The 23,463-nt window shown below is 37.8% G+C and overlaps 1 protein-coding gene across 1 annotated transcript in view; it reads right to left on the bottom strand.

Annotated features, from left to right (window-relative positions):
- dock5 (dedicator of cytokinesis 5) overlaps window positions 1–23,463 on the bottom strand; it is a 268,797-nt gene that overhangs the window by 83,864 nt on the left and 161,470 nt on the right. The window contains exons 12-18 of the mRNA XM_028806298.2: window positions 22,287–22,429; window positions 12,943–13,068; window positions 12,713–12,837; window positions 10,583–10,681; window positions 8,448–8,520; window positions 6,631–6,734; window positions 5,953–6,133 (exon numbers count right to left, since the gene is read on the bottom strand). Coding sequence (XP_028662131.1) covers window positions 5,953–6,133; window positions 6,631–6,734; window positions 8,448–8,520; window positions 10,583–10,681; window positions 12,713–12,837; window positions 12,943–13,068; window positions 22,287–22,429 — 851 coding nt within the window. The remainder of the gene's footprint in view (window positions 1–5,952; window positions 6,134–6,630; window positions 6,735–8,447; window positions 8,521–10,582; window positions 10,682–12,712; window positions 12,838–12,942; window positions 13,069–22,286; window positions 22,430–23,463) is intronic.

Raw genomic sequence — 23,463 nt, 5'->3', positions numbered from 1 at the left:
GAATATGTTTTAAAATTAATTCATTTTTGGAATCCTTCCTTTGTACTTTTGTGTTTTCCATTTTTTGTGTGACTTTAATATTCAGTATTATAAAGGTTTCACAATTAACAAAAGCTGCAGTTTAGTTTGAATTTTTGAATGCTACACAGAAGAAGGTGCATAAGAGAGAGAGAGAGAGAAAGAGAGAGAGGGTAGGAGCACATGCTGATACAGCGCATTGCCGCACCCACTGCATGATAAACCAACTCAGGATCCAGATTAGGACCTGAGTGCAGCCATGCAACGGGTGACACCTCAGCACCACATTAGTTCAGATGGAGTGGAACTAGTGTGAGGTTTTTTATGGTGACTGGAAAGGTGCATAATAATTCTTTAATAATTCTTCATATTTATATAGCGCTTTTCTCACTACTCAAAGCACTCTCCACACAGAGGAGGACCCAGGAAGCAAACCCACAATCTCCTTACTGCAAAGCAGCAGCACTACCACTGCGCCACCTGTGAGAATGCATAACGCAGTGAATAAATACTATAACCAGTGACAAAGCTAAATTTGGGTTACCTGGAAGAAAAATTATTCTATACTTACACACTCTTCCGTTAAAAAGTGTAGATATTTTCCAGTATGTATATTTTATCTACTGCTAATATAAATTTGCCAAAAAAAATTCTTTGCTTAAGTGCCACCCCGTGAATCAGCTATTTTCTTCACACACCCTTTCTGCCTGAATGCTCTTGGCATGTTATTTCAATTTTTCCTACACTTGCCATTTACAGAAAGGAATCTGAGTTGCTTACTGAATAATTGTGAATCATAGAGACAAAGATACAGTGATCAAAAAAAAAAAAAAATCACTCACCAAAATGCTTTTGAACATTTAAGGTGTAACGTAACAATTATTTGACTTTCCAAATCTGAATATTGGTGGCAGGGTGGAACAATGGCAATGCTGTAACCTCACAGTAAGGAGACCCAGGTTCATGTTCAAGGTCCTCCCTGCATTGAGTTTGCATGTTCTCCCCATGTATGTGTGGGTTTCCTCCATGTGCTCCAGTTTCCTTACACTGTCCAAAGACATGCAGGTTGGGTGAGTTGGCAATGCTAAACTGGCTCTTGTGTGCGTTTGGTGTGTGAGTGTGTGTGTGTGTTCGCCCTGCAATGGACTGGTGCCATATCCAGGGTTAGTTCCTGAATTGAGCTCTATGCTAGCTAGGACAGACTTCAGATATTCATCCAAACCCCCACCATGACCCTGGTCTGGAGTAAGCAGGTTAGAAAATGAATTTAAATTTTAACTTCAATTTGCAGGTAACATTTTTACCATGAATTATAAATGAAAGTGGATTGGCCATTGAACAGAATGTAGGTTGGCCTAATATATTTTTGTAATTTTTTGAAATATCTATAAAAAAACACACATAACTGAGCAAACAATATACACGTAACAGTGACTTGGAAAAGTATTTATGTCATGATTCATTCAATAAGTGACATAAATAAAAAACCTGTTACTTATTCTTTCTGTTGCCCTTTACCTAAGGTAACACATACTTTTTCATGGAACCATACACGTTTAGTGCTTCATGAAACGGTCATTTAAATAAACTTTCCAAATTAAACAGGAAGAAAGCTTGACTAAAAGAGTACAGTACATGTTAAGTGGTTGAATGGGTTGAAGGGAATGCAGCAATTGAGAATGTTCAGTAATCACTACAAAGACTTCTAGCTGAGGATCCCTTTTGATCAAGGGCTACCATATGCTGAAAAATAAAGTTTCAATCATTCGATGACATGCACGTGCAGTTTTTTTACCTAATTTTAAATGATACAGGACATTATTTTCTGATTTTACTATACTACATTGGTAAGGGTTTCTTCAGTTAATTGTATATCATATCAATACAATTGATACTCTTCCACTTCAGAAAAGTTGCATATGTTTTATAATATGTAGTAGACTATTGTTTTCTACTGCACAGAAGCTACTACGTTTTGGAGTTATGTCAGGTGTTGCCCCAAAAAATGGTTATAAAAGTATGAGGGCTTATGGTGATCTATATAATCTATATGTACATTTTTGAAAGAATGTCTTGTTTATTTACATAAAAGATTAATTCTAATGATGCTGATTCTACTGGTAAATGAGTACTTTTGACCATTAAATAGAAGAACTGATACAGGACAATTAAAGGGAAATACTCAAAGTTGGACTTACATGCTAAAGTGTTAATTTGAAATAATACATTTTTGTTCAGGACGGCATAATGTCATAGTGGTCAGCACTGCTGCCTCATAGGTCCAGCCTGAATTCACAACCCAATTGTTATCTCTTTCGAATTTGCACATTCTCCTTAGGTCTGTATTATTTTTCTTCTAGGAATGCCGGTGTTTCTCCCACATCGTGTGTGTGCATTTAGGATATCTGGAGATTCCAAGCTGGCAAATGTGTGCATTTGTATTGGGAGGCCCAGTGACTGGTGTCCTGTCCAAGACTTTTTCGGTTTTATGTCCAATGTGACCTCAGTGACCCTACATTAGATTAAGCAAATTTGAAAATTTATGTTTTGTATACAGTATTTGTGCTCAATTTAATGTTAAATCTGAACATCTTATGGAACTCATCAATTGTGTTTAATTTGTGTGTAAATGATGAGTGAGGCTCTATTAAAGAAAGTACCATATACTATGCATGAAGAGTTGACACTTTGGAATTTCTTTCATCCCCAGTTAATCATGTAACGCCCAGTATTAAGTGGTTCAACTGTAACTGTGAAAATTATTGAGGACAAAGGGTAAGATGGACATGAAAAAATCAGGGTTTATACTATTTATACAAACCTAGGCTTCAAGATTCAAGATGTAATTTATTTGAATGGTTATAAAAGTTCCAAACCTAAACTCATGAATATGAGCCTCTTCCAACCAAAGGAATGTCATCTTGCTTTTTTTTTACAATACCAATAAAATCAATAAAGTATGTAGAGTTACATATTATCTATTACTAACACCCTTCTTCACCAAAGTAAAAGATATGAAAAGTTATCAATAAAAAATTCAAATGTTTTTGAAATAAATGAACAGTAAATAAATATGATGGCTACAGCAATTAAGAGTGTTCAGCATTTGCTGTGATTAAATTAAGCTGAGCCCTAGCTGAGAGTACACTTATAAAGGGTTCATATGCACTGAAAAGATTACTAAGCTGAAAATAAGGCAGGAGATCATTTTCCTACTGTGGTATTGAATTAAGGTTAGGACCCCTACGGGTTAGCAGAATTAGAAGGAGAGCTAGTAATGCTGAGTAGGCTATTAACAACAGTGTTCATTGAACAGTGAAGCTTTATACCATATTACCCCAAAAAGGCCTATTATGGGATGGGGATTTATGATAAGCTACTAGAGAAATATGTGAATATTGTCTAGAAAGGTTAATGCAACAGCCATAACTAGAGCATGTAGCTAAGGGAAGCATGTGCTTCAAAACAGCTGTCTCAGATAGGGTCTATTATTGGCAAGATTTTTGAATAGATGTGTATTGTACAGTTTTGAGCTAAACTAAACCATATCTCACACAGTTTGAGCATGTGTATGTTATCTATTATTAATCTCCAATCGTTACCTGAAAATTTTGTTATTGAGTAATATATATTTAGAAAATGTAAGATATGTGGGACACTGGTTATAAAAACCATGATAGTCTCTCTTTAGTTTTCTTCCAATTCCCTCTCATTCACATACTAAAAATCATCCTTTTTGACATAATCAGAGTACAGTAATCCCTCCTCCATCGCGGGGGTTGCGTTCCAGAGCCACACGCGAAATAAGAAAATCCGCGAAGTAGAAACCATATGTTTATATGGTTATTTTTATATTGTCATGCTTGGGTCACAGATTTGCGCAGAAACACAGGAGGTTGTAGAGAGACAGGAACGTTATTCAAACACTGCAAACAAACATTTGTCTCTTTTTCAAAAGTTTAAACTGTGCTCCATGACAAGACAGAGATGACAGTTCTGTCTCACAATTAAAAGAATGCAAACATATCTTCCTCTTCAAAGGAGTGCGTGTCAGGAGCACAGACTGTCAGAAACAGAGAGGAAAGCAAACAAATCAATAGGGCTGTTTTGCTTTTAAGTATGCGAAGCACCGCCGGTACAAAGCTGTTGAAGGCGGCAGCTCACACCCCCTCCGTCAGGAGCAGGGAGAGAGAGAGAGAGAGAGAGAGAGAGAGAGAGACAGAGAAAAACAAACAGTCAAAAATCAATACGTGCCCTTCAAGCTTTTAAGTATGCGAAGCACCGTGCAGCATGTCGCTTCACTAAGCAGCTGCACAGAAGGTAGCAACGTGAAGATAATCTTTCAGCATTTTTAGACGAGCGTCCGTATCGTCTAGGTGTGCGAACAGCCCCCCTGCTCACACCCCCTACCTCAGGATCAGAGAAAGTCAGCGCAAGAGAGAGAGAGAGAGAAAAGTAAGTTGGGTAGCTTCTCAGCCATCTGCCAATAGCGTCCCTTGTATGAAATCAACTGGGCAAACCAACTGAGGAAGCATGTACCAGAAATTAAAAGACCCATTGTCCTCAGAAATCCGCGAACCAGCAAAAAATCCGCGATATATATTTAAATATGCTTACATATAAAATCCGCGATAGAGTGAAGCCGCGAAAGGCGAAGCGCGATATAGCGAGGGATCACTGTACATCCAGCTCTAATATTGATAAGTGAAACTGTATGATAAATTTAAACAGTGTTCCTAGGGCAATCCTGCTTCCAATCCCTCTCATTTTCTTAACAATATGTGTTCCTGAATTATCATTGTTATGCTTCTTTCCTTCTTCTTTCTTTCCATGTCAAGGTGTATGGTGACGGCTGCATCACTGTCTTCTATCCACTCAAACAAATGTGATTTCATTTTAATACCTTTAGCATTCTCTTACATGGGGCTATATTTGGAGTGATTTGGGAGTGAGGTTGTTGTGGGAAGTTCCACTATTGTCTCTTTTTATTAGAGCTGTTATAATCACTTACTATTTTTTCATTTTCTGTTATTTACTTGCTCTTAGTACAAATATAATCATAAAAAACATTAGTATAGTGCAGAGATACATTGTATATCAGTACTCATTCTTTGTAGTAAGACAGAAATCTGTTTTGTGTGGTTTTATTCTGTTTCACACTTGATAACAGCCATTGGAACTCCTTTTTTGTGTTTATTTAGTTGTGTAAAGCTTTGAGCCATCCAATGACAGACAACATTCAAAGCTCTGTAACGCAAGTGACCTCTCCCAAAATCTCCCATAATTTTTGCTAAAAATAGTTTAATTTTTTCAGAAAAACATATTATTATTAATCAAATACTATAAATGTCTACACATAGATAGATATGAAAGGCACTATAAGAGGAACAGACAGACAGATGGATACCAAAAGTACTACAAGATAGAGACAAGACTGGTACATTTAAGAGTCACTATAATACTAAGAGATAGAAAGATAGATATAAACCATCAGACAGACAGACAGACAGACAGACAGACAGACAGACAGACAGACAGACAGACAGACAGACAGACAGACAGATAGATAGATAGATAGATAGATAGATAGATAGATAGATAGATAAGAAGTGACTAATCATAGACAGATACATAGATGGAAACTGACTATTCTATTGAAAGACAGAAAGTGACTTATCACAGGCAGACATTGAAGTAACTAATCATAGACAGATAGCTTTCTAATGCCATTTCTGATAGCTGACTACCTTATTAGAGGATTGTAAGCAATAACTAGTAGCATTATGTTTTCAAAAAGAATTCTGCCTTGGAATCACAGAAAAATATAAAGCTTTACAAGTTTTAATAGAATCCAAGACAGCAGAGTTGTCAGCGCTATCTACTCTTTTCTCCACAACTCTTACACAGAACACAATTTGACATTACAGTTCTCACCATTTTGAGTTAGCTTGGTAGAACAAATCAGTGTCCCAATCTGAAAGCTGTCCTTAATAACAGGAAGGTTGCTAGAATGATGGAAGGGTTTTCCAATTTGCCGCTCTCTCTCATCCTGATCCACTCTGGTGCCTGCTAGACAGAGGTATGACTTAGCATCTTCTGCTTTCTTCACATCTCCCTAAAAGTAAATCACATTAAAATATCTGATTTTAAGACCAGTACTTGTGTCATACATGCATAAGTATTAACTCCTCTTATTTTTAGATATACAAACACTGAATGTTTTATGCCTTTGCACATGTTCTTCCTCCCACTGTATTTATTATTACTTTTACTTATTATTTGGTTGACACCTTTATCCAAGGCAACTTGCAACATCTGACAGATACCATTGGTTATACTTCTTTTGTTTTTCCAATTAGAGTAAAGGCAGGTGAAGTGACTGGCTCATGGTCACACATGGTCAGTAGCAGGTTTTTAACCCACAACCACAGGGTCTGAAGTCCCAAAGGACTCTTTATATAAGTTTGTGTTGTATAAGGAAACTAATAAATCAAAGTTATGGACACTAACTGTTGTAATTCATTAGGTGTTGCAATACTCTCTAAAATGTATATGAAATTGATGAGCTAATACCAAATTAACATTATAAAATTTACCAGCTCTATGCCTCACCTTGTATACAAGAAGGTCATGTTTCCCATCTCGCAGGGTAGTGCCATCCTCTTTCATTAGTTTCACAAATGCCATGCCAAATGGTTTCTCTGACTTGTCCCTGGCTGGAAATACAGTAGAATAGTATCTAGTAGTTTGTTCATGAAATGGGTATCTGATTTTTCCCCTTCCACCCTTTTCGCGAGGATGCAGAAACCATAGAACAACATGTAATTTCTGCAGATCTGTAATAAAGCTGACTCTCAAATGTTTAGGTCCATTATTTGATAAATGCCTTAATTGTAATAAATATCCAAGCACCTTATGTGAAATTTCCATTTTTCTTAAACTTCCTACAAGCATAAAAACAAGGCAACAGAGTTTCTCTTTCTCAAAAATCAGGCAACATGAAAGCACTTCTTTCCTTTGTTAATATCATTAAAAGTTGAATAATACTCTGCACACAATCTCCTATTATTGTTAACCCTTTGCAGTCGTATTTAATTTTCAACGTCACGCTACATTAGTCGTAATTAATTATTGAAAAAACGCCAATAATTACAGCAGTTATTTTTTTCAAGCACGTAGGAATAACACAGGCCACTTTTCTCGACCAGGCGACTGTGCAAATCGGTCAGAAACTTGCAGGGCCACCAGCGGTGGCCTGACGACCTATAGCGCACTTTTTACTAAGGCCAGTTTTCTGGCCTAACGACCGCAAAGGGTTAAAGAGATAAATGGTGTCGTTTAGTACACTGGGTTGTAATCTCCAGAGGTCCAAGTGCCTGACAATTCATAGTGCACTGACATCACAAGCAGAAAAGATTCTGAGATCACCCCTCTGCTCAAATGAATTAAAAAATATTTATATCTTGGAAAAGAGCACATGTCAAAGTACATGTTACACATTTTAAGCTTAGTATGATTTCATTTTATGTATATTGCCCTCAACATGAAATATTGCAGCAGTCATAATAACGATACTATTAGCAATATATGTAGTACAGGAAGAAGTGAAAGTGAAATCTAACATACCAAAATGGAACATGACTAAATCAAATAGCTGAGATGAGAAAAGTAGCCCTTACCGAAACAGAACATGTTTGATCTATTGACTGATACCAATATATTCTAGCTGCTAGGGCCTCTTTTTCGTGGATACCACTAAATAAAGGCAGATACCCTTCAGAAGAATTAATACCATTGCTTTTAATGCATTCATTAGTATTCATCAACTGCCTTATAGCTCAAAAACAAAAAAGCAAATATGAGTCTTCCAACTGGTAACAGTCGCCTACAATAATGGAGGGCCTGGACTACAGGAGTATGAGGGGTATACTTAATTCTCTTATGGGAGTCCTTGAATGTTGAATAATAATAAAATGTGCATACTTCCATGGAGGTGAATGCATTTTCTAATCACTATGCACTCATTTTAAAATCATGAGCACAGACCTGGCTTTCAATTCACAAATACTGGAACCAATTAGTAGCATAACAACAAAACATTCTGGCAGCATCTCCCACAAGGTCAACACAAGAACCATTACAAAGAAAACAAAACTGTCCAAAGTGCACATTTGTGAAAAGGTATCATTCTACGAAAGAAAACAACCACTGGACTAAACTTTGAAAAAAAGCAGGTTTGGGGGCTTGGTTTACTTAAACCAGCTTCAGACCTTAACACATTTCTCAGAGGTCCTAATAAATTAGAAACAAGTGGAGGTGGAATAGAGTGGTGAAAAGATTAGCTGCTTCACACCACTGACAATCCCTACTACAAGGCGTAAGAAAAATGGGTTATGAGAATAGCAGATCATTAAGAAATGTATACTTACAATCCTGAGAAGAGCGATGACGAAAGGTGAAACGCAAGTGGCAGCGGCAGACATCTTCAATAGGAATGGCAACCTTTAAAAGAGATAGTCATTGATAATAGCTCCTTGGCTTATGGCAAAGAGAAACTTTATTACTAAAATGCCTGAATGGTACAGGGCACTTTAAGAATTTTTAATTAATTTCTCCTCTTATCTCATTTTCTGAAACCACTATTCCTGGTGAGGGTCATGTTCTGGGACGGCCTCAGGGTCTATAGCCTCGAAATGCCAAAACCACTTCAACTACTTCCTCTCAATCCAGAGCAGCAGTGACTCTACTCTGAGGCTCTCCTGAATCACTGGGCTTCTCATGCTATCACGAGGTGTCAATTTAGCCACCCTATGAAGACACGTAATTTCTGCTGCTTGTACTCGCAATCTTATTCTTTCAATCATTACCCAAAGTTTACATCCATAAGGGAGAAGAGGGATGTAGATTGACCGATAAACAGAGAGTTTGTCTTTAGACTCAGCTCCACCACGGATCTGTACAACGTCTGCAGGATAGCTGCCACCACTTCAATCCACTTGTCGACCTCACAATCCCCTTTTCTATCATTCGTGAACAAGAGTTCAAGATACTTAAACTCCTTCACTAAGGGCAGTTCAGTTGCTCCCCTGTACCTGGAGACAGTAACCTACAGGGTGGTCCAGATCTAATTATGCAACTCTGCAGTTTTCATTACACTATAACTTATTAAGTTTATTACATAGAGAATTCACAAATAATTATTTTTGTTGCCGATAGATGGCAGCACCTGCCCTGCATTTGTTTATTGCAAGATATTTCAAACAATTCTTTTGTCTTGCATTGTTTTTCTGCATTGCATTAAAAGCTGCATAGTTAGATCTGGACCACCCTATACTTATTTCTGAGAGATAACCATGACCATGACGATGGTGCTGACCTTCTTCCCATCTGCTTCACACTCGGCAGTGAATCACTCAAGTCACAGCCAGATGAGGCAAAGAGGACATCTTCTGCATATGGCAACAAAGTCACACTATGCCTCCCCAACTGCACACCCTCATATCATATGCTGCATCTTGATATCTTGTCCATGCAAAGCAGAAACTGGAGTATTGACAATACACAGCCTTGACAGAGCCCTACACCCAAAGTAAATGAATTCGATTTAATGCCAGTTCTTCATACACAGCTCTTAATATATTCAAATAGTGAATGAAAAGCATGCAAGAATGGCCCTGTTACCCCATATTCCTGCAGCACCTCTCACAATACATGCCGATGGACAGGATCATATGCTTTTTCCAAATCTACATAGCACATGCAGACTCCCATGCACCCTCCAGCAACTGAGCCAGGGAGAAGAACTGGATGACTGTTCCAGTGCCAGAATGGAATCCACATTGTTCCTCCTGTGTTTTTGGCTCCAACCATTGGATGGAGTGTTTCCTCCAACACCCATGCATATGCTTTACCTGGGAGGGTGAGGAATGTGATTCCTGTGTAGTCAGAAAACACTACTCTGGAGTATTTGATTTTTACTTTAGTTTGTTCAATATCCAATCTATTATATCTAAACCAATTCCAGATAACAAACTTAATATTACAGGCTTTTTTTTATTTTTGGAACATTCGTAACAGATGCACCACTTGTCTTTTTCTTTGTATGTAATATGTTTTAACTGCACACACACTACTAGATGATTGACTTAGGATGTTTGCACAAATGTTTGATTATACTATTTGGTAATTTTAAAAACAAAACAGAACATGACTTGATATTTGCATATCACTTTAAAACATTATTTTGGTTCGAATGAAAAAAAGAACATATTGTAAATATAAAATTAAGAGAGTTGCTAAGTATCTTGCAACATATAGGACAAGTCTACTTCTACTCCAGCTGCCCTGCAACCCCGCCCTGGATAAGTGTATTAAGAAAATGGATTATTGCATTTAGGAAGCATATCATTGCCATACCTGAAAAAAACTTAAAAATCAATGCAATATTAAAAGAATTATATAAAACTGCAATTCAGGATGCTTTTACATATATAATATTAATTGCTTATAGGGCACTAAGTCAAGGTGGAAGGTCTGTAAACACAGCATGAATCCAAACACATACCTTAACAGTTTCATTCCAACAAGGCTGCTTCACCTGGTAGTAAATTACAGACTTGTACTCTGTGACACCCTCACACCCTGCACCTGGGAAAATTGCTTTCTGAGGAAAATAAAAGGAAAAAGAAATAAATATTTAAAATATACCATAAAAAGAAGTATAACTGATGGCCTCAAGACCCTATACAAGGGTAGTGAATTAAAGTGAATTAAAGTACTCTGGTAAGTAAAAAAAGAACCACAACACTCATTCTTGGAGTCAAATTTAAACTTTCGGTTGTTGAAATATCAATAATCAGATATGAATGTGAGGAAAGACGGTTGTGTTATAATTCTCCATAAACTACTGTGACCGTCTCTTGCAGCTACCACTGCTTAACACCTTCGGTGCACAGAGGTGGCTCAGTGACCCTATGAATCTGCAGTTATGGGATGTTATCCCATTCCTGCAGAAGGTCTTCATAAAGCTGCTGGCCACTGACAAGCAGAGGGTCACATCTCTGAGTATTGTGATCCCGGGCATTCCAAAGGCCCTCTATGGGGTTACGGTCAGGAGAGATGGCAAGCCAAGGCAACACCTGCATACCAACATAATTCTTCAGGACAGTTTTGACCATAGCAGCTGTGTGTATGGTCTGGTATTGTCCTGCTGTAGAGTCTGGTGACGTACATATATGGAGCAAAGGGCCTTTCTTTAAGGCCAGCATCATGGGGGCCTGCCCCTCACAGTTCTGCCAATAATGCAGACATTGTGTACGCTGGAAAGATCAGCAGCAGTATGGGTGGTAATTCAGAATTAATCTCTCAGATAGACCTCTCTGATGTGTCATTCCTGCTCTGATGTGGTCACTCAAGGGCAATCAGACTTCAGACAGACATTTTTCATGCCACTCTGTTGAAAGCATGCCTGCAGTTGTGACACAGTGGAGTGGCTAACACTGGTACAAACAGACATTGGTCATTACCGAATAGGCTGAAACAGAGTGAACTAACAAGAGGGAGATGCATCAAAAATCAGGATAAAACAGAGTACCCAAATAAGGAATACATTCCTAACCAGTAGTAATGTTGCAGAAAGCAAGAGTTTAGTTTTCTTTTTGGGAAATCTAGATGAATAGGGTTGGAAAAGTTTTTGAAACATTATGGAATACACAGAAAACTGACTAATGCCTCAATTACACATTTCAGTGAGCTGATTCCAGTTTATCCACTGATCGGATTTTGGTGTAAATACCATAAAACCAAATAGTATCCAATTTTAGGAGGCCACATACAGGCTGCGGTACTGAATTTTGATTCAATTCATATTGCCCATATCCAATGTGAGTTTAAAAAGTCAGATTACACTTTCACTCACTGATGTGGCTGAATTACATAATTTTTGGGCATTACTTGACACGTTAAAAGAAGAGAAAAACTTGGAAAGAGATGATTGCACAGGTATTTACAGTAAATGTTATTGGTCTCATTTGAAAGTTCCACAAATATTAGGATTCATCAAAGTAGTTATGGATACAGTTCCACCACTCTTGGCTCCTGTTGTATATCTAAATTCTCTTCTGAAGGGAAATAACAGAAGAACATAGTAAGGCATATAAATACCAAAGCCCTTTGATATCATCTAAAATATTGAAAACTTGAGAGCATCTGCAGAAAAAAAACATAGAAGGATTCATGTTTACACATTACCTGCAATCATAATGCATGCAAAGTCCATACATAACCTGAATGCATATATCAATGCACAGGCCACAACTTGAAAGTGTAGTCTAAGCACCCCAGACACAATTCAGATTTGATTATAGAAACCTAGCAGTGTCAACAAGGCATTAGTGTGGCTTTTGTTTTGCTGTGACCAACACTTTGAATTAAGGCCTTTTAAAAAGTGACCTGATCAAGCATTGTTCCTCCGGACCTTGTTAGGTAACCTAATGAGCTTCAGTGTGCTTGGCAAGATGCTGGCTATAGAAAGAGTTTTCTCATTCCAGAAGAGGTGGTGTTTATTTTTTCCATCAGTATATCTGCCTAAACAGTTGGACAATCATTTTCTTTATTACAAGTGACAGACAGAGAGACAGACCCATTTGTGTAGGAATAAATTAAAGTTAGAATTAATGAAATGAATAGCTTCTACCTGAACTGGATTTCCTTCTTCATCCAGAACACACATCATCACTTCAACATTTTTGGGGGTCTTCTTCTTGCCCTTGTCAAATTCACCCTGGATCAAAGTCACATAGATATCGTTCCGCACATTGCCTGGAAGAACCCAAAAGTAAAAAATGGCATCTCTAAGAACTTCACCAATGTACCAGTTGAACCCTGACAAGAAAACTGCATGCAGAAGTTACAAGTATGACTTACCGGGTAGAATTATTTCTGGAAACCCCATCTTTCTTACAACAGCGGTGGAGCGGTTCACCAGGTGAGGAAAGTCCTTCTGTACCTGGGACAAGTCACCAGGTAGTAACTTCAAAGTGACCCAAAGCCCTGGTGAGACAAAATGTATGCTTGCAGGAAAGCCGATTGTGAACAAGCACAGGAATTTATGTATACAGTCTTGTAGGTACAGTAAAGGAAAACTGAGAGTGGCATCTTCAGGTTCATTTAGTGAGGGACAAAGAAAATGGCGTCATTCCATTTAATGGGAATGGGCTGAGCAGAGTCTTCTTTTAGGCACAGCAATTAAGGATATTCTGTGTGACAGAACGATACCTGTTAATAGAACAACAGATTGGCCTAAGGTAGAAAGATGCAGGGGAAAATAGAGCAGCCTTCACTGGAAGATGGTGGGAGAGTACAATGAGATTTAAACAAGGCTAAGACAAGTTTTTGTACTTGCATATAAAACTATTTGCTCCAGGTCTCAGCATTCATATCTGTGCTGCTCACGGCATATAATTCTATCAAAAATCTTCTGACTCTGGTCTTCCTATTGTTTCAAAATCATTATGGACAATTCTTGACAAATGCTCAATCAGCATTATGTCTCTCTGAAATTTTCCTTCCACTTCTAGACCTTCTCCAACTTAATTGAAAAAATACCACACTTTTCTCAGACCTTTTATTTATTGCTCCTTCATTTACCAGTTTTAAGAGTCCGCCCTCTTCAATTTTAGTAGTGACACCACCATTTTGCACTGTTGTCTGTATAACCAAAACATGTTAATTTTTATTATAACTTTGTCACTATCAATTCCTTTGTACTTTTATATAGTAAAACTAAATTAGATTTCATAAATTTAATTATGGGCGGCACAGTGGCGCAGTGGCTAGCGCTGCTGCCTCGCAGTTGGGAGACCTGGGGCACTGGGTTCGCTTCCAGGGTCCACCCTGCGTGGAGTTTGCATGTTCTCCCAGTGTCTGCGTGGGTTTCCTCCGGGTGCTCCGGTTTCCTCTCACAGTCTAAAGACATGCAGGTTAGGTGGATTGGTGAATCCACCTAATCTAAATTGGCCCTAGTGTTTGCTTGGTGTGTGGGTGTGTTTGTGTGTGTCCTGCGGTGGGTTGGCACCCTGCCCAGGATTGGTTCCTGCCTTGTGCCCTGTGTTGGCTGGGATTGGCTCCAGCAGCCCCCGTGACCCTGTGTTCGGTTTCAGCGGGTTGGAAAATGGATGGATAGATGGAAATTTAATGATAAAGCCTAGGTGCTCCAAGTATCTGTAAATGCTGCACTTTAGTTTCTGAATTGGTTCTTTTGGATTTTATTTATTTATTTTTTTTGTTCTTTATTTTGCTTTATACAATTTCTTGTATTAGGAATTTGTTAGTTTTCGCATACCCCTTGAGGTCAGAGCACAGGGTCAGCCATTGTACAGCGCCCCTGGAGCAATTACAGGTTAAGGGTCTTGCGCAGCCCAGCAGAGTAGGATCTCTTTTGGCAGTGACGGGAATTTGAACCGGCAACCTTCTGGATACCAGCATAGATCCTTAGCCTCAGAGCCACCTCTCCACCCCAATGTGTCTTAAATAAAGTCAATGTTATACAGTACTGATACAGTTGTTTTGAAAGCAGGAATTTATTGACTCACTGATGGCTGGCCTGGTGGAGTATTTCATTTTACTCAGAAAGACTTGTTTTTATGACGGTGTCCTGTAATAGAATGGCATTCCATCTAGGATGGTTTCCTGTCTTACATGCAATGCTGTTAGGACAGGTGCCATCTCCTCACATCTCTGTGTAGGACGGGGCATTGGTTATATATTTACTTGAATAAAGGATTTGTTTTATTAATCCACTGATAGGCTACTTTGATGATCTAAACTAATAATATGGATTAAAATTACATTCAGCAAATACAAGTTAAGAGTTACAGCACAACATGCAGCTAACCAGCCCAAAGGCAGACCTATGGAGAATCCACAACTGTGATGCTTGTTGAAAGATAAATGTGTCAGCCAAATGAATGAACCAAAATGAATTACGATTTGATGCTTTCAAAGCCTGTCTAGTTTCTGCCTGTGGCAAGATACTCCTTAAATACAACTGATTTCCCCCAAGGGCATCGTACTACTGGATGTCACATCCCGCCTAACACATTCAATTGGTTTTAACATACACTCCCAGCAGCTGACAGAGTTAAAATGACTTGCAAAAAGTATTTATTTAGGAGACCTGGGGCAGCAGGGTGGGATCGAACTCTAAAATAAAGCATTCTTTAGACTGTAGAAATTGGCCCTGTCAGCAAAAACAAAAAAAAGTCTATTAACTTTCCTCCCCCTACACATTCACACTCATAATTTATCACTCCTAATCTTAAATTTAAGCCAGCAGCTTCAGAAAGCGAAGCATTAGAACTGCAACATTTGTCATTTTTATGTAGCTTTTTCATTTTCGTTTCCCCTTTTGAGGACATACCCTTTCCTAAACGTCTGCTCTTTATTCCTAAAGTGTTAAGAGCACAGCAAAGAAGCAAGTGAAGGAAATCACTTGTTAAAACCAAACAAAAAGAAACTAGAATAAGTCATTATTGGCTTTGACAGGTTTGGCGTCAAGAAGACTAGATAGACAGAGATAAAAGAAATGAGGGGGAAGGGGTGTCTTAGTTGTATTTGAAGATGTTAATTTAGGAATGGTGAGCACATACTAAATGTCAAAGAACCTGCAGGTGTTGGAATCAGTATATGGCTATATGGGGGTTACATATGAGCTACTTCTTTCTTTTACATTGGGTAAAAGATGGGCACTCAGTAGACTCTGGTGTTAGTGTGATGAAAGTGTGAACAAAACTGTATTTTTATTTAAAAGGGCAGTGCCAGTGATACCACCAGGATTTCATATTAGGGTAGGCCTAAACTTGTCATGGGTGGGGCTAACATTATTTTATTAGTGTTAAAAATACACTCATAAAAAAAAAAATGGAAGTCCCGTCATTCTCCGTAGGTGGTAAAGAATAAATTGACAGCCATCACAAGGCATGAACAGCCAAATAATATCCATTATAATTTTAAATAACATTTTATTATATAACAGCAAACAGTCCAATTACCATTTTCCTAGTCCTTGCTATTTTTGCACACATATCTGATATGTGTGCTTCCAGTCTATGAATACACAAGTGAATCCGTCCTCAACTAAATCATTACTAAATGACAAATAAACATCTTCTGATACCCTGTATGCCTGGAATGCACTTTATTGGTTGTATCAATGAACCTCAAAGCTGCATGCCTTAACAACTGTAACACAGATTGCAAACTTCAATATCAATTGAGTTGGTGGCTTGCAGATATCAGACAAATCTGTGACCTGGGTGATCCTTCGGTGTTTGATGGTTGGGTGGCTGTAGATTTTCCAGTACACTCAGTAGTGGCATTGGTAGGACACCCATCGCTAAATTAAAGAAAGCTAGTGTGCAGGTGCTGGGTTTGCACACCACTAGGGCATAAGCAAAATTTTCAGTATCGACATCAGACTCTGGCATGTTTTGCACTTTTGTTTCATTCTGTATGCTACTGAAAACATAAAACGGCTGTTCAATGTTCAATAATGGTTCCCTCTAACAAGACATAGCCCATAAGTAAGTCTAGTGAATTGCAATTTACAAACAATGTTTCATTCTTTTTGAACAATTCTTTTTAGTGAATCATGGGAATCAATTCAGTGGAGCTCAACAGGAGTTCTAAAGTACAACGTTGTAACTTCAGTAAGGTTACTAGTTAATAGCCTCCTGTTAACATCATGTGTTTTGAGTTGCTGTGTTTGGTACCATTTTAAGCCAATCTTATTTTCCAAACCTTCTTATACAGGTATACAGCATATAATCACCATCCATATATGCGTTTTCCAAATACTTTTCTAAAGTTAAATTAGCTTTTCTAGTGGTAAAGTTAACACTGGTGATTTTTATAGTCTACTGATATTTTAATCAAGGAAGATGTGAATTAAAATGTGTGTAATACAGTATAAGGTAATTTTCATTTGAAGGAAAAAAAATTAAAATATAAGCTACAGGGTTGGCCAAAGAGGAAAGTGGATTGGCCTTGGCCCAATTCTGGTGCTGCCCCTGTTATGAGCCATACTAGAACACACCATGTGTTGGTGTTTCCATGAGCAAAACACTGAACTGACTGAGCGTGTGGACTCTTACATTCTATAAATATTCTATATATGTTCCAAAGAGGCATAACATTTTTACTAAGCAAGATATAATCGAAGAGATTTTCACTTCATAATCTCAAAGAGGTTCTCACTCCCTACATGTATACCAAATGAAAATCTGGAACCAGGTACAGCAATTCAGCAAAGTGACAAATTCTAGTCCTCTTCAGGTGAACTTCTTAGAAAAAAAGAATGCTCCTTGTCCACATCATTCCTTGACATGAACTCTCATTTACTGCCTTAATTCATTTACAAATATAGTCAGGTCTTAAATGTATCTTGTGATATACACAGATGACAGTTTTTAAGAGTAAAAGAGAAATAGTAAATATCTGAAGGACAAAGCCAGAGAGAACATAATCACCAGGGGCCTCATGTATAACGCCATGCGTAGAATTCACACTATAACATGGCGTATGGACAAAAGCGGAAATGTGCTTACGCACAAAAAAATCCAGATACATAAATCTGTGTAAACACCAACTTTCACGTTCTTCCGCTACATAAATCCCGGTCAGTGTGAAAAGTAACGCATGTGCATGCGCCTTCTGTCCCGCCCCAACTCCTCCCAGAATTATGCCTCTTTGAATATGCAAATCAATATAAATAGCCCTTAAGCTCAGCCTTCTGTGAAAAGACAATGGTAAATGCACGGGGCAAAATAGAAGAATTTCAACGAATACCAAGTGGAGGCAAGGAAAAACATACTATTTGTTGGTTTAAACAGTGATATAAACAACAAAAGAAAGTTGATCGCTTGACAGAGTGTCGCAGAAACTCGAAAGCTCAAGTTCACAAAGTCTCACAGTGCCCGAAATAAAAAAGAAGTTGTCACATATCAAAGTTGCTGTGAAAAGGCGAGTTGTAGTCCACCGTCTGAGTGTCATATGAAAGCTTATTAGGGTACAGAGAAAAAAAAAAGGCACACAGTGGGAAAAAAGCATGAAATGTCAACTTTAATCTCAAAATTTCCACTTTAATCACATAGTTTATTTTGTTTATTTGTTTAATCACATTTGTTTATTTTGTCAAGTAGAACATCATAAACTTCATCTTAAAATCGCTTAATTTACTAGTTTCTCAAATCCCATCGTAACTAAAGTAGCATGTTAAATGCTTTGTTTTGTATTTGATCTTCTATGTGCTCTGTGTGTGTGAATCACTATGTGCTTCCGGGCTTTCTCTGCCTCTGACAGGACACAGAATCCATTAAATTTGTGATATTACAGCTCTCTGAATAATTAAAATACTGAGATGTATATGTGATATAATTTTCATGATGATAGGAATGAAAGCATGTTATTAAACATGGGAACACGGTGGCGCAGTGATTGTTCATGTCTCACGCAAGATGCTTACTACGCTATGCGCAACCTTCGATGAAATAATTTATTGTAGCAGTACTGTCTCTTTCAAACATACTAACCCCAATTCCTGTCCTTACTTTTCATTCTCCAAATACCCAATTGCCAAACAATCAGCTCTGTAATAGACATTAAGCCATCTGTAAGCTTAGAAAGCCGATTCTTCAAAACTTTTAAGGAACATTGAAATATCTTTGTAGTACATGTTTAATTATTCTATCCATCTATCCTTCCAGTGTCGCGTCAGCACCAGCAAGAATACAGGGCAAGACAGGAACAGTCCCTGAACTAGCTAGCACTGCGGCACTGTGTCCTCACATGTTTAATTATTAACAATACAGATTATTTAAATGAAGTTAAAGTTTTATCTGTATAATATAATAAACATATTTTGCTGCATTTCATCTTAAAAATGATATCGTAATTATATGTAAATACGCGCTTTATAAGGTGGCTCAGGTTGTGCAATATTATAACTAGTGCAAGTTTACAGTGAGGTGATTGTACTAATAAGTATAAACAGTTCTACAAGGAGCACTTGATGGACTGATTGAATGCGTTTATAGTTCTTGGGATGAAACTGTTTCTGAACCGCAAGGTCCGTACAGGAAAGGCTTTGAAACGTTTGCCGAGCGAGAGCAGTTCAAATAGGCAGCATGGCTGAGGCAGCGTGTACTTGATGCTGTATACCAATAATTCTCTGCTGTAGAGCTGTGATTCCCCACTCAGATACAGTGATATAAATACTCCGAGTGGTGCAGTGAGAGTAATATGGAAAAAGATGATCCGCTGCGGCAACCCCTAACGGGAGCAGCTGAAAGAAGAAAAAGAAGGTGCCGTGAGAGTAACAATGCTAAAGCAGTTATGGTATTTGGAATACTTTGGCTATTCCCTGGAACAGTATATTGTTGCAGGTTAATTACAATCAGATGCATTAAACTAATAAACAATATGCAGTTAGTTTCAGTGTATACAATAAAGCCGCGTCAGGGATGTGGATCTAAAGAAAGGGTAATCACACAGGAACAGTAGCACTGCTTTGACGCTGGGTGCTGCCAGTCTGCAAAACTGAGCGGAGAACTTGCATACGCCAGCGTTGGAGCTACCGTGGAAATGTGCATGGCTTTACGCCAAGTTTAGGTTTTATACATCGCAATTTGAGCGTGGAAACATTCGTACATAACATTTTTATACATGAAGCCCCAGATGAGTAGGAGTAGATAATGCTTACACAGTTAGCCCTTTGGCAAGCAGGTGCATTTACACTACAATCAAATGAAACCCCTTGACTACAGACAGGTGATCACCAATTAACAAATTACAGTATATACTCGTGGATAAGTTCTCCTGCAGATAAGTTGGGACTTGATTTTACAGTATAATTTGTGGTATTTTATAATGTCAGTCGTATAAGTCGAATGCGGAAAACTCACGCTATTGGTGCAAGAGATTATGATATGCTAACGCTCACCTGAGTGAGTAACCACAGAGCACACTGGCTTTTTTTTCTATGTGGGTGCTGCAATGCGCTGTATCAGCATGTGCTCCTAACCTCTCTCTTTCTCTCTATTGTGTCTACGTGACCACATGGTAATACCCAAACTATTCCAAAGCAATGTTAGCACTGATTTGTGTTTTTTGTATCTCACACCCTCATACACATTTATCGTAAGAGCATCCTTTGTCTATGATGGAGTGTTTGATCAGAAGAAAATATGAAGCTGGTTTTAAATTAAATGTTATTGAAGTAGTGAAAGATTGGTAACTGTGCTGCTGGAACAAAATTCGATGCGTCTGAGAAACTGATGTGAGATTGGAGGAGGCAAGAAGATTAAAAAAAAAAAATTAAGTGTCGCATTTTTGAACGGGGTCTGATTTTATGATTGATTTTTCGGGTTTCAAGACCTGACTTATACATGAGTATATATACGGTATGTGAATTCTAATGCCAATTGACTGCTCCAGTGATGATTTAGGTGTGACATATTAAAGGGGGTAAATACTTATGTTATCAGTTATTTAATGTATTGTATTTATAAAAAACAGTCAAAATGAGAAAGACTAAAGGTAGTTATTAAGAGTTTTAAGAGGGAAGTTCCTTTTATGCTTTCCACTCAGATTATATATTTTGCATGAACCATCTGCTTGATAATAAAAGTCCTCAAAGAAATGGAAAAGCTAAACAAACCTTTTTTTAGTGAAACAAAAAGTATTGATTTAGGCCAAACAACATTATACAAAGGGTTCAAAGTCACTTCACAATTTTTCTCCATCTTGTATAGGACTACTGCTAAATCCAAACGTATGCAAACATAATTTCATTGCTTACTCAAAGGATAGTAGCCTTTAATTTGATGCTTAAATATAAGTGAGAGGAGTGGTATACACCAGTTTACATAAAGGTCCACTCATACACAAGATGGGAAATCCTGCAGGTGAATCAGTCAATGAAAAGTTCAAGTATCCATACAGTATAAGCACACACGTACTGATTACAGGTTTCCAAGTTCAGTCCTGGAGGGCCACAGTGGGCTGCAACTTTTTGTTCCAGCCCAGGTTATTAACTAGAAGTATTTATGGCTCAATAACCAGATCATATTTTCCCACAAGGAAGGTTTTTGATGATGTGATTTAAAAATGCAACATGTTTAAACCAATCATGGCAGACAAAGCAAATGGTCAGTGGTGCAGCAAGGGAAAAAAATAATGCACATAATATACAAATGTCATTCTTCTCACTTTCGAGTTCCCTGGTCCTTGGGAGTCATCAACAATACAGTCGAGGCACTCTTGACTGTTGTGTACCCAAATTCTTTTCTGAAAGAGCTGGAGAAAATCAGAGTAGAAAATACTAAGGTACCCTGGTGCTGCACCCACCCCTGTGGTGACTATTTATTTAGAAAAAATAACTCCACTTCTGAAATGTAGAAAATTGAAGAGCATCAGCAGACAAATCATGCTGGGATCCATGTTTACCTATTACCTGTCTAACTATGTCATGACACATGCGTAGAATACACATTGCACATAAGCTGAATGTGTATGTAAACCCTCAGGCCATATATATTGGCCATGCAATGTAAATTCCACAAACACTAGATTGGATTTCTTCAAGAATTTATGATTGGGGCATCAAGACCTAGGAGGTAATTATGTTTTCTTTCTACAGGAGTACGCCAAGAAGAAAGGAGTCAAAACAAGGCAGTTGACACCGGTATTATAAATGTTGTAATGTCACACATTCAGATTGCAATGTTCTCGATTAACGATGTCAGATTTTTCTCAAACCCGGTCAGTACTGCATTCATCTTTTTTCAAGTTTCACACATATAATTTTTTACCACACTCATGAATTTTGCACTTTGTACCTATAGCATATTTTTGTTTGCATGTAATAGGACTGTATATTAACATTTTCACTGATTGACAATGCTTTTAAGCACTTTGCCATGCTTGCTTACTTAGAGTCATGCTGGTAAGGTTGGATTATTGTAACTATATTAAGCTACATGTGGCAACAAAATGAGAGAGAAAAATAAAAATCCACAAAAGCACAGCCAAAAAACTATGCTTAGCAAATTATTATTAGCATTTATGTGAAGCACATCATCACATAAAATCAGTTAATCCATCGTCCAAACCCATTTATCCAGAGTAGGGATCTAGGGAAGCTGGAGGTGTTCCTTTCTACAAAAGCAGTAAGGTTAAAACCTTCCGAAAAAAGTGACTCTCAGACTCCATACCTTGTCCTTTGTGATTCACCTCACGGGCAGCGATGACCTTGTTGAAGACTGAGATGAAGGGCTCATTCTCTCCGATGACCCGTGATGGGATGAGCGGTGACATTATTAGTTGTCGTTGTCTGATGTATGTCTCCATTGCAATCCTTCAAATGAGGAGACATATTTAAGTGTTGTTAAATTTTGTGCTTTTTGTATAACAAAGAAGAAAAATAGGAATCTGGCTAAAATCAAATCTAAATAAATTATAACATTTCAGAGCTCAGGTTTAAAATTTAACAGTCATGTATTTAAAGAACAAGCTGATTACCAGAAAATATTACTAGAAATATTTTGGACTCAAACATTTCCTTCAAAAAACTGCAGATTCTTTGCCAATGCTGGTGGGTGAGCTGCTGCAGTGTACTGGTGCCCTGTCCGGTAATGTTTCCTAATTACAAAGAGTGCTGCCAGGATAGGTGCTGGTTCTCACAACGAAGAACTAGATTAAGCAGGTTTGACAATATTATCTAAAACAAAATGAGTATGATCATCCTATTTCCGTTGCTGGCCTTGTACAATGCGCATCTCCAACTGTTTCCTTTTCTGGACTTTGCTAAACATTTCACGGTGTGAGGGTCACATGTGATGGGGACAGGGGTGTTTTCTCTTAAGTTTTTTTTTCCTCCATGATTTCAACCAGGAAAACAGACAGGCAAAACAAACATTATTATGTTGCATGTTAACTTAGTGCCAATCTTAGAGAAAACCTGGCATTCCCTGTATTTAATGCATGGTTCAAGATTCATTATTTTTGCATAGCATGCTCTTGTTATAGAGATGCTTGGTTTAGAAAATTTTCTTGAAAATTTGGAAGATTTACTTTCATAACATATTAACTAACACACAAAAACACCTTGTTCGCTTGTAATGAGATTTCAAGAATAGCCAAAGCTTTATAAGAATGTTTTTAAACTTAAACCATCTAATGGACTAAAATGCAAAGAATTGTTAATAATTATCCTGATTTGATTTAACAAAGAATTATTACAGTATTAAGAACAGAATTACAATAATATTGATAGTAGTGAGAAGTCAAGCAAAATGACACCTTTTATTCGCTAACTAAAAAAATTACAATATACAAGCTGTCGGGGCAACTCAGGCTTCTTCTTCAGGCAAGATGTAATCATTGATTACA

Source organism: Erpetoichthys calabaricus, chromosome 1 (assembly GCF_900747795.2).
Source record: "Erpetoichthys calabaricus chromosome 1, fErpCal1.3, whole genome shotgun sequence".
NCBI lineage: Eukaryota > Metazoa > Chordata > Cladistia > Polypteriformes > Polypteridae > Erpetoichthys > Erpetoichthys calabaricus.
This window is presented reverse-complemented; position numbering and strand designations above follow the sequence as displayed.